Consider the following 12,390-nt stretch of genomic DNA (forward strand, 5'->3'; position numbering starts at 1 on the left):
CCAAGAAGAAAAGTTTAGGTGAAAGAGGTATAGATTGCATATTTGTTGGATATGTTGAACATTCCAAGGCATATAGGTTCTATGTAATAGAGCCTAATGAGTTTGTCTCAATCAATTCTGTGATTGATTCAAGGGATGCAATCTTTGATGAAAATCGATTTTCATCTATACCTAGACCAAAGGATATGATTCCAAGTAACAATGGAATCAATAAGGATTGTAATGATGAATTCTCTGAAAAAGCTGTTGATCAGTCACTTGAGCTTCAGAAAAGCAAAAGAAAAAGGAAACCTAAATCATTTGGACCAGATTTTCAACTATACTTAGTTGAAGGTTCTAGGGGTGATGTGTCTACCCAATATTCGTATTGTTTCAATGTTGATGATGATCCTAAAACATATGATGAAGCCATGAGGTCTCAGGATGTTGCATTCTGGAAAGAGGCAATTAATGATGAGATGGATTCTATCATGGGCAATAACACTTGGGTGTTAGCTGATCTACCTCCTGGTTGCAAACCTTTGGGTTGCAAATGGATCTTCAAAAAGAAGATGAAGGTGGATGGAACTATTGAAAAATTCAAGGCAAGGTTAGTCATTCAAGGCTTTAGACAAAAGTCTGGAATTGACTATTTTGATACTTATGCTCCCGTGGCACGTATCACTACCATTAGACTGCTGATTGCTTTGGCTACGATTCACAATCTAGTTATTCACCAGATGGATGTGAAGACAGCATTCTTGAATGGTGAATTGGATGAGGAGGTTTATATGAACCAACCTCAGGGCTTTGTCATGCCAGGAAATGAAGGCAAGGTGTGCAAACTTGTGAAATCCTTATATGGTTTGAAACAAGCACCTAAGCAATGGCATCAAAAGTTTGATGAAGTGATTTTATCTAGTGGTTTTAAATTAAACCAAGCAGATAAATGTGTATATAGTAAATTTGATGATTCTGGTAAAGGAGTTATAATTTGTCTATATGTTGATGACATGTTAATCTTTGGGACTGACCAAAGTCAGGTTGATTTAACAAAAGAATTTTTGTCATCAAAATTCTCCATGAAAGATATGGGGGAGGCTGACGTTATACTTGGCATTAGGATCAAATGTGAAAGCAAAGGAATTTTGATTTGTCAATCTCATTATATTGAGAAGGTGTTGAAAAAGTTCAATTGCTTTGAATGTAATCCTGTGAGTACCCCTGTTGATCCAAGTGAGAAGCTTATGCCTAATCAAGGTGAAGCTGTATCACAACTTGAGTATTCTCAGGTGATTGGCTGTTTGATGTACGCCATGACTTGCACAAGGCCGGATATTGCTTTTGCTGTGGGAAAACTGAGTAGATATACTAGTAATCCTAGTACTCATCACTTGCAAGCAATTAGGCGGGTACTAAAGTACTTGAAGAAAACTATGGACTATAGTTTATCTTATAATGGGTTTCCTTCGGTAATAGAAGGATATTCTGATGCGAGTTGGATAACCAATATTGAAGATCATTCTTCAACGAGTGGTTGGGTGTTCTTGCTTGGGGGAGGTGCTATTTCATGGGCTTCTAAGAAGCAGACATGTATTACCAACTCAACGATGGAATCTGAGTTTGTTGCTTTAGCTGCTGCTGGTAAAGAAGCAGAATGGCTTAGAAACTTGATCCATGAGATACCATTATGGCCTAAACCTATAGCACCCATGTCTATCCATTGTGATAGTGCTGCGACATTGGCAAAGGCTTATAGCCAGATGTACAATGGAAAGTCTAGACACTTAGGTGTCAGACATAGCATGATTCGTGAACTCATCATGAATGGGGTGATTTCTATAGTGTTCGTGAGGTCACAACAGAATTTAGCTGATCACTTGACGAAGGGATTGGCAAGAGACTTGGTGAACAAGTCTGCTGTGGGGATGGGTTTAAAGTCTACATAAATTTCTAATTATAAGATACCCAATTCCCTTCTGATGAAAATTAGAAGTTGAATTCAATGTGGAAGGCTTATACTTAGAAATTTGGAGTACAAAATTTTGTATCATCCCAAGGTAAGGTATGTACTCGGACCTGTTGAAGGTGAGGATGAAGTTTAGCTTCTTAATGGTTTATTTGAAAAAGTGCAATAGCAGGTGCATGACTGAAATGAACTACCTATGTGAATGTGAAGTTTTGCCGCTTCAACAAAGCTTGGACTTTTGCTTTAGATACATTCATGAATGGATATGGACACATGGCTTGTAAAGTGTCAGGATAGCTTTAGAGTATTTGAAAACTTATGTGTATGTTATTTTCAGTTATTCAAATGGGTTGAAGGGTTCAATTCTTAGAACACCCCGATTCTCGAATATTTGGAATGTGTAATGTACTAAGGTGAAAATTCAATCTTCAAGATATTTTCATTTATGCATGAGTTTTGTTTTAATTTGTTTAATTCTCATGAAACGAATTGCACTAAATTGGGGAGGATTGTTGTAAATTTAGTGTAATTTTGGGTTTTAATCTACACTTGTAAATGGGTTTGGAGGTACGGAGTGTACACCCATTAAGTGATAGATTACCCGAACTCAAAAGTGGTTTTCCATTATTTACTATCATGACTTGGTCTACCTAAAATTTGACTAAGTGTTTTCAGTACTAAGTTTTCTTAATAAGCTGAAATTTGGCTAAGTGTTTTGTGCTGGTTGTTCTGCATTGCTGGTCCTTGTGCTGGTTGTTCTGCGCAGCTGGTCCCTATGCTGGTTGTTCTGCGCAGCTGGTCCCTGTGCTGGTTGTTCTGCGCAGCTGGTCCCTGTGCTGGTTGTTCTGCACAGCTGGTCCTGTTTGCTGGTTCCTCTGCGCTGCTGGTCCTGTATGCTGACTTTTGCGCTGCTGGTCCTGTTTGCTGATTTTTGCGCTGCTGGTCCTTTTGCAGTGCTGGTTCTTAAGAGACAGCAGTAAGAAAACACTTAACACAATTTTGAGTGATTACGGAAGAATTATTCTTGCACCCACTTTTACTTTAGTGGTTGAAGGAATAATACTTGTTTATTATAAAGTGATCACTCATGCTTTGATAGTTGTAAAATATAATATATGTTTATTGTAAAAGTAACAACTTTTACTTTAATGATGGAAGTGATAATATTTGTTTATAGAAATATTCTTCATGTAACCACTTTTGAATATTATAGAAGATACTTTTATTAATCAATCGGCCAATTGATTTTAATAAAAGACTCTTTCATGATTAAGGGTGTATATAAATATATTAACCAATATGCATGAGAAAGACACACAAGTTACGAACACCAAAATATTCTTCTGCAAAAGGAATTCTTGTTTCTGCCAAAACAAGAATTTAATCTCTGTCTTATCCCAAAGTGATATTCGTGTAACCCAGGCTATAAGGGTCGAATAATTACTTTCGGAAAGTGATACCACGATTCAGTGATTTATCCGGCTATCGATTATTTTACCCTACACGAAAGAATTTAATAAAACCTCCAACAAAATGAAGGTACTTTCTTTGTTTATTATTTTATTCAGAATCATGCACTATTGCACGCGTCTACATTGTCTTATGTGGATTTGTATTTATTTATCTTTATATAGATAGAAAATATAGTATCAATAGAATGGATGGACGGAGATGTAAATAGATGATATTTTTAAGGGTAGTAATATCTACACAACCAATTTTTACAAATACACAACCAAACATATTTTACAGTGTTGTACTGTACAACACTGTAAAGCATGTTTGGGTGTGTATTTGTAAAAATTGGCTGTGTATATATCATCACCCTATTTTTAATCAAGTAAAAAACACTAATAAAATGAACAGAACATGATTTTCTGATTTTTGGGACCTACTTTTGATTACATGAAAAAAAAAAAAAACCTATCGTGTCTAAATTGCCACCTCTGATTTACATAGATGTATGATATGATGATCAAACTTATAATTCGTCATTCAATTCCCGATACTGGTTTTTTCTTTATTGCAATGGTGTCGATTGACCTGTTTATCATTGGTTCATAATGCTGACTTTTCCAAGGTGACAGTTCAGAAGACATAGAAGCTCTGAATCAGCTGAATGTCCTTTTAAATTTCTGTTTTCAATGAATTTGATGCTAATTTGTGTAATTCGGGTCCCTAATGAAATGTTTGCTCATCACAAGCTGATGGTGAACATGTGAGATTGGTTGTATCTAATGAATGAGCAATGATTGAAGCGGATACCTTGCAACCTTAAACAGATAGGAGGAATCAACCCTTGAAATGGTGGATCGGGACTCTCACATTTTCCGCTATTCCTATTGTTGTTACAATTGTTTTCTTGAAATATGGCGTGCCGTTTGTTTCTAAGAAGGTACATATCTATTGAGCTCATTTCGGGTAATTAAGTTATGCTTAGCGATTAGATGCATTCATCTCTAACTGTATTGTAGAGTGTTCGACATCATAAGCTGGAATAATGAATTATTATTTTATTTTTTTTACAATGCTAAGGACATTATTTTCAGCAAAAAAGTAGGTGACATTGATCTGCTTTAGTTTGTGTTGTAACATTAGGTTACCTAATAAATTTGTGGATACATCTTCTTTTGCTACTGCCGAGTAACTTAAAATTATATGCCCTTAGTCAAGATAGATTGAGAATATCAAGTAGATGTCACATTGTAAGATGTAAATTAAATGGACTAATCTGCAAATTTGCTATTATTAACACATTCATAGAATCTAATTGCAATAGCCACGTTCACTGTAAGTTATTCATATATACATTATGTATACATATGCATTGCTTTTTTGTTTGATATTTTCTGATCATAACTGACTAATTGGATTGATTAGGTTACATGGTGGTAATTTTGAAAAGAACGCTCGATGAGATGGAGAAAAACAGCTATGAATATAATTGTATCTTTTGTTTTCTTTGAGGTAATGTTAATCCATAGCAACTGTAACATGATAAGAATTGGTCAGTAGTATGTAAGCTATGACTCCAAACATGTTTAAGATGTATGCTATACAAATAAGTAGTACTAAAGTTATTGATTTGAATAACATATATATAGTATTATTCGAATTCTTTGTTCCTTTTAGGATTGTTGCAATTGCATATGCAACAAGAAATAGCACTCGAAAGATACCCGCAGCAACGCGCGGGCCGTACCAATACTCGTTAGATTTAATCAAGATGGAAACACTTTTTTGAGGAGAAGGGGGAGTAATTTTTTCTGGTTTTTTTTTTGAATTTTTTTTGAAACTTTTTTTTTTCAGACATTAAGATTACATGAAAATATGAAGTTAAAAACTTGACACTTCGTAATGAATATTATTATTTTGGCGGGAAAACACTCGACGAAATAAATGATAATATTCATTGCAATGAATGTTTTGCTTTTGAGGGTTTAAAAATTAGGGTTAGAAATTAGGGCTTAAAATTTAGGGTTTAGCTATTAAGGTTTAGAAATTAGGGTTTTGGGTTTAGAAATTAGGGTTTAGATTGAATTTTTCACACGAACGGTTTAGAGTTTAGGGTTTAGGGCTAAGGGTTTTGGGTTTAGTCCTAAACCCTAAACTCTAAATCGAGCTAAATCTTGAAAAAAACTTCATATACAATGGAAAAAAGCGCTTGAAGAATAACATTAAGGAATAACATTACGCGTGATGCATGTTATCAGTTTTTTCTTCGAGCGTTTTCTCGCCAAAATAATAACATTCATCACAAAGTGTCTTTTTTAAATGTTCATATTTTTGTGTGCTCTTAATGTTGAAAAAAAAAATTCGAAAAAAAACGAAGAAATAAATTTTACTTCCCCATTCCCCCAAAAAGTGTTTCCCTCTTAATTATGACCCTTTGCACAAATTAATTTGGAACAATTAAGTCCCGTCCAAAATTATGATTTTTCATTGGCTCGCGATTAAAAATAGTATCCCAATTAAAGAAGTTTTGATCCAGCGGCACATCTTGCACCAAGACCATTCGTCGTTATGTGTTTGGTGCGATAACGCAGTCGAATCTATCGAACATTTATTGTTGCATTGTCTGTGGACTTTTAAAATTTGGTCAGCTCTTTTCCTTTGGTGGAATATTGAATGGGTAATTCCGTCTTCGATAGTCGAACTCTCTTGTGATTGGTACTACGGTATGGGGGTTAACGACAACTAGTTTTGGCGTTTGATAAGCCCGGCCACACTTTGGGTTATATGGCTTGCAAGAAATGATTTCATCTTCAATGGAAACTACACTTGTTGGTCGAGCATAGTTCGGAGCATCAAACTCAAAGTCTTCCTATGGGCGACTACATTTAAATTATGTTACAATAATTCTATGTATGGGAATGTAACCCGGGTCTCTTATGTCGATCGACTTAGAAAGTTTGTCACTGTCTTGTTGTAATGTTTGGTAATGTGTCTGCTGATCAAATGGTCCCTATGTAGCCTGTGAAGTTGAAGAATTCATCATTTTGATGAATTGCTTCTCCTTAATTGGATTTACATAATTTGTGCATTTTGGCCCAAAAACAAAAAACAAAAAATTAGCTAAAGTCCAGTAGATGACTAAAGCCCGGAAAATCCACTGTAGAAATCTTCAGTTCGTAAAATAGATGTATGTCGTTCCAGACTATTAACTCTTATAAAGTCTGGAAAATTCAAGACGCCAACAATTAGTATAATTTTTGTTAACCAAACCATATTTTGACTCAACAGATTATAAGTTTAAGTTTAATTATTGTTTTTTCCCAACCTCGGTTTAAATAAGAAGAACGTATACAAAATCACACATTGACGACAATGGACATGCAACCGGTGCATCATATAAGACAGATAGATACAAATGAACAAAAAAGCCAAATAACAAATCAAAACATTGGTAGGGGCTGAAGACACTCCAACAAAAATCGACTGGAAATGCTTGAAGAACCTAACAGAACTTATTGTAAAACAGATAAATGAAAAGCCCCATTTAAATCATAAACCTGCTACATAATAGCTCAAAAAAGGGCGGATAAGTTGTAAGCACTTAACAACCTTGAAATGTTGGATTGAACCACAAACAAACATGCATGTATATTAATGAGACGTCAGAAACATCGACCAAACACTAAGTTGCTAAGCAACGCTTAAATTTTCTCACCAAAGGAATTAAATAAGAACAACCAAAAACATCTTCTCAACTGCAAACAAGATAGCTACTAAAAAAGATAGAAACTATCATTGATTAATAGATCCCATTCCTTTTCTGTTCCCTTTAATTAATTAATAAAAAAAATAAAAATAACAAACACTAATGGCATGTTCTTTCCTCACATCAGGCAACCTATCTATGATCTTAAACTCATGAATGCTTTTCAGTAATAAATCAGTTATTTAATAAATCAATTTGATTTGATTTATTTCATTCTCAATATCTATAAGAAGCGAAAGCCGAAAACAAACATTACCATTGAGCATCAGGAAAGCAGTCATCATCTTCTTCCATTTCAGTGGCTAACATCTCCAAAACTGACTCAATATCATCTTTCGAACTGTGTGTCTTATCTGATACCGTAAAAGCATGCAACTTGTTCTCATTTTCTAACCAACTAATACCATGTTCTTTCCTCACATCTCTTTCGTTCATAAGTTTTCTCATTTTTGCCACACAATCCCATTTCCCTAATGCTGCATACATTCCTGAAAGCAACACATACCCAACAGATGATCCAGGTTCCAATTCAATCAACTCTTCACCAGCTTTTCTTCCTAATTCCAAATTTCCATGAATCTTACAAACTCCTAGTAACGCTTTCCAAACGCGAGCATCAGGTTTAATATGCATATTTCTTAACTGATTTACCACCTCATCAAAACGTCCTGCTCGCCCCAAAAGATCGATTAAACACGCATAATGTTCTTGATCAGGAATGACATCATGCACATGCATTACTTTGTCAAAAAAGTGCAGCCCTTTTTCAACAAGCCCTGAATGACTACACGCATTTAGCACTATGACGAACGTAATCCTATCTAGTTTTACTTTTGATTTCACCATGTCGGAAAACATATCTACAGCCGCTTCTCCATGACCATGTTGTGCCAAAGCAGATATCATTGTGTTCCATAGTATCGTGTTATGTTTATCACCCGTGAGTTTAAAAACTAGCTGCCCCAGTTTAAGATTTCCACACTTAGAATACATATCGATAAGAGAGCTAACTACTATAGTGTTTGGTGTAAAACGTGTTCTAATTAAATATCCATGGATTTGTTTACCGCTTTTAATAGAAGCGATACTAGCACAAGCGCATAACCCACTACTGAAAGTGAACTGGTCCGGTTTAACTCTACAAGCCATCATCTTCGTAAACAACTCGAGAGCTTCATAACCAAAACCGTGTCTTGTATACCCAGAAATTAAAGCATTCCACGACACTTGATTTTTTACGGGCATTTTATTAAACAACTCCTTAGCCAATTCCATGTCACCCCACTTTGCGTACCCAGAAACCATAGTAGTCCAAGCAAGTACATCTTGTTTCGGCATTTCATCAAACAACTTCCTAGCGTCATTCATCTCACCACATTTCGCGTAACAATCAATAACCGAACTACAAAGGACAACACTGGAAAGAAAACCAACACCAAACGCCTGACAGTGAACTTGTTTTGTTAGTTTCAGATCTTTCATATTCACACACACAGTCAAAACACCTGCGAAACTAAACTCGTTCAAACCAATATCCAACATTCGCAACACTTTGTAAAACTTCAATGCTTCTTCATTATTCCCATCGTGTGCATATCCGATAATCATAGTGTTCCATGTCACAACATCCTTTTCCTGCATTTGATCAAACAACTTCCGGGCCGGAATCATCATTCTCAACTTAGCATACCCAGAAATAATACCGTTCCAAGAAAACACGTTTCTCACGGACATTTTATCAAACACCTTGCGTGCAGCAACACAGTTGCCACATTCCACATACATATAAATCAAATGATTTGATAAAAACGTACCGGGTCGTTTTCGACCAGTAACATTCATATGTAAATGAACCCATTTGCCTTCTTTAATTAATTTGTAACTGGCACACTTTTGTAATAAAAAGGCTAATGATTTAGTGTTCAAACGTAGGCCTTTGGCTGCTAGGTTTTCGAGAGATTTAACTGCTTGTGTAATGTGTCCTTCAGAGCATGAATTGAGTATCGATCGGATCACACAAAGACGTTGAATTTGGTTATTAAAGTTAGTGGGCATTGCAAAACAAAGAACACCATGTTAGTGAAATAGTGAGTTGTTGATTTTGGTTTAACTTCATTTGGGTCAAAGTTGTCCCGATTCGACCATGTCACTTTTATTTGGGAAAATATAAATTTACACTTATTATTACTGTACTATTTTGTAATAATGTTATAAAAATACTTGTCAAATAAAATTTGTAATTTTTCTCATAATTATTACGGAGTATTATATTAATCTTAAATAATTTAATATTAATATTAATGTTTATTTATATATGATTCGGAAGGCAGAACAATTTCTTAGGTCTGATGGTTGTTCATTATTTCCAATCCTCAACGTTAATCTTGACACATCAATATATATTATTTGCTTTATTTTTATAGAATAATAAATGTTGGATGCATAGTCAATAAGTACATGGAAAACCTTTCTTTATTTTTCTTTTTAATGGAAAACCATTTTTTTTTTTTCTTTTTTTGAAAGACCAATCAATAAACTTTTATTAAAATAAAGAGATTACAACCCTCTCCGTCAGGTGAAAACGTGGGCCAAGTTGTTGAACACATTCTGTACAAGTGGAAAGCTTGAGCTAGAACTGCTGTACAAGGTTCAAGTCCAATGTTATGAAGATACGAAACTGATGAAGTTATTCCCTGAAATTGTAAGATCACTTTATGACCAAGATGTTCTTGCTGAAGACACTATCCATCATTGGTTCCGTAAAGGAGTCAACCCTAAGGGAAGGCAAAGCTTTGTGAAGGCGTTGGAGCCGTTTGTGAAGTGGCTGGAGGAAGCAGAAGAGGAGGAATAGACATGTTTGTTATGCTTGTCTATCTTTTCTCTTCTATCAGAGTGTGTTATGCGTGTACTTTTTACCTTGTTTAACTTTTAAATGCTGTCATTTGTCAAAAAGTTTATGATGTTGGATTAATTTGAATAATTTGTGTTGGTTGACTAAAAAAAAAAAAGATTACAACCGATATGGGCTTAAAGGCCCACTAACCTACTTGAAGACTATACAGATTAGAAGCACACCCTTCATAACAAACATTGTAGATAAGTTCTCTCATAAAAAATAACCAAATCATGAAGAAAAAAAAAAAGAAGGAAAAAAAAAAAAAAAAAAAAACAATATATCAATCTTAATAATGCACCACTACAAGGCTGTATTCGACAATGGATGATGTGGCATTAACGAAATGCGTTTGAAGCGTTGCAATTCCACGTGCTAGTCTAAAAATGCCCGTCCCACCAACAATAGACATCTCACGAACCTGTTCAAGTATTGGGTTCGAACCTAGAAACTGTAGCGTGCTACCATTATACTTCCCTTGTGTAAACACAAAGTTCAAGTTCATAAGAAATCTAGGTTCCTCAAAAGAAGCAGCACCAAAGAACCCTTGGCCTTTACCAATCTTCAGGGACCTTATATCTGGCTCAACGGTCAATGGGTTGTCAAACATGAAGGTTCGCCCGAATTGGGTAGTTGTTGTGGAGCTAATATTTGATTCAGCAACTTGATAAGCGGTTTGGCTTGGTCCAGTAGTCGTGTCATGAAAATAAAAATGTAACTTTGTTACCTTTTCCTTTTTAAATGGGAGCTCTTTGAACCACTTTTCAACCCCTTTTGGCCCTTGAGAAATGCTTTGCACAAATGGCATGACCATCACCATTGCACATAACATCAATACCACACCTTCTTTACACATTTCAAATAATTAGAACTAAAAGAGCAACACTCCAATTATTAATTTTGCAAACACAATTCTAAACAAACGAAAAGATTGGGACTTGTAATATGAAACCTCAAATATGAAGAATGAGACCTAAATATGCATAAATGTGTGTGTGTGTGTGTGTGTGTGTGTGTAATTATATGCATAAAAGTAAGTGGAAGTAGTAGTAGTCAAGTCAATATATCTTTTTATCTGGTGGAGTGTACCCATTTTGGCATTCACATTTAGATTTGAAAGTGTTGATTAAGTGGAGAAAACACCATCTTTGAATATTATTATTTTATTTTATTTTGATTAATGTCTTTTTAAAGGAAGAAAGGGTTACATTAATTTAATTTTTAATTTGGTAATAAAAGTACTACTGGAAGATTTATATGTGTTATTTCCGATCATGTTGTTTTCTTGGTAATGATTAGAGCACAGGGTGCCCCCGTCCTCTCCCTCGCCGTCCAACCCAAATCGACGCCGGCCCGCCTTCGCTCCACACCGACCCGCCGTCGCCACCGTTAAATCTGGACGACGATTTTCAGCTTCGAGCCACAGACGGTGAAATATGACCGTTTTCCTTTTTTGTTTTTTTTCTTTTTTGATTTGAAGCCCCAACGGTCAAAAAACTCAAACACTTCATACCACTTCACCCACTTCTTTCTTTCATTCTCAACTATTTTTCTTTTAAATCCAATTCCTTTCTTAAATCAAACACAAAACCATGAATTCAAACTCCAACAACCCAAAACACCCCAATTATATAATTAGGATTTTAATGTTTGTTTTTTTATTAAATAATTGTTTGCTTGTGTTTAAATTTATGTCTCTAATTTTTTAGATATAAAAAAAAATATAAAAGAAAAAAAAATTGGACACAGAAAAATAGACACTGAAAATGGACACTGTGGACACCCTCACCCAACAGCCAGTCAGTCAATCTCAGTGTCCAAAATGGACACTGAAAATTGACACTGAAGAGGACCACGGGCACCTCGTGCTCTTATAGTTATGAACACTTTATTCGTTTTGAAGAACAACTATATATATTCCAAGCTCTTGTAGTTTTTAACAGGGCCAGTCCTGAGTTTTCTAGAGTCCCGAGCGAGCCGGTAAAAAAAGGCCCCTGTTAATACATGATCGATTCTGAGAATTTAAGTACTAGGTGGATATTTTTTATTTTTACGTCTAACGTATGGTTCATTTATGTATAAGGTTTTGATATTACATTTTTTGCAACCGTAGTAATGAATAATGTTATCACTTATTACATTTATAATATTATTGATCTACCGTAGTAGTGAGTGGGTTTTATCACACGCAATGCTCGTACATATTTTTTCTCTTATATAATTAAAATATACATATTATTTGTGGCTTTAAAAAAAATTATTAATAAATATTGAACAATCACCAACCATAATATGGAGTAAAAGGGATCTGTTATAATTTAGTAGGCT

General features: G+C 35.0%; 2 protein-coding genes across 2 annotated transcripts; both read right to left on the reverse strand.

The window, feature by feature from the left end:
- Positions 1 to 7,215: 7,215 nt before the first annotated feature.
- LOC139855377 (pentatricopeptide repeat-containing protein At2g21090) lies at positions 7,216 to 9,344 on the reverse strand. The gene has a single exon (XM_071844597.1). It carries the CDS (start codon positions 9,222 to 9,224, stop codon positions 7,422 to 7,424), a length of 1,803 nt encoding a protein of 600 aa, XP_071700698.1. The 5' UTR covers positions 9,225 to 9,344; the 3' UTR covers positions 7,216 to 7,421.
- Positions 9,345 to 10,333: 989 nt separating this feature from the next.
- On the reverse strand, positions 10,334 to 10,967 carry LOC139855387 (dirigent protein 22-like). Its single transcript, XM_071844605.1, has one exon. The coding sequence runs from the start codon at positions 10,916 to 10,918 to the stop codon at positions 10,352 to 10,354; it is 567 nt and encodes a 188-aa protein (XP_071700706.1). The 5' UTR covers positions 10,919 to 10,967; the 3' UTR covers positions 10,334 to 10,351.
- Positions 10,968 to 12,390: the final 1,423 nt, after the last annotated feature.

The sequence above is a fragment of the Rutidosis leptorrhynchoides genome, chromosome 1 (assembly GCF_046630445.1).
Source record: "Rutidosis leptorrhynchoides isolate AG116_Rl617_1_P2 chromosome 1, CSIRO_AGI_Rlap_v1, whole genome shotgun sequence".
Lineage (NCBI taxonomy): Eukaryota > Viridiplantae > Streptophyta > Magnoliopsida > Asterales > Asteraceae > Rutidosis > Rutidosis leptorrhynchoides.

Coding starts and splice junctions, on each gene's coding strand:
- LOC139855377 (XM_071844597.1), bottom strand. CDS start 9,224: ATGCCCACTAACTTTAATAACCAAATTCAACGTCTTTGTGTGATCCGA.
- LOC139855387 (XM_071844605.1), bottom strand. CDS start 10,918: ATGTGTAAAGAAGGTGTGGTATTGATGTTATGTGCAATGGTGATGGTC.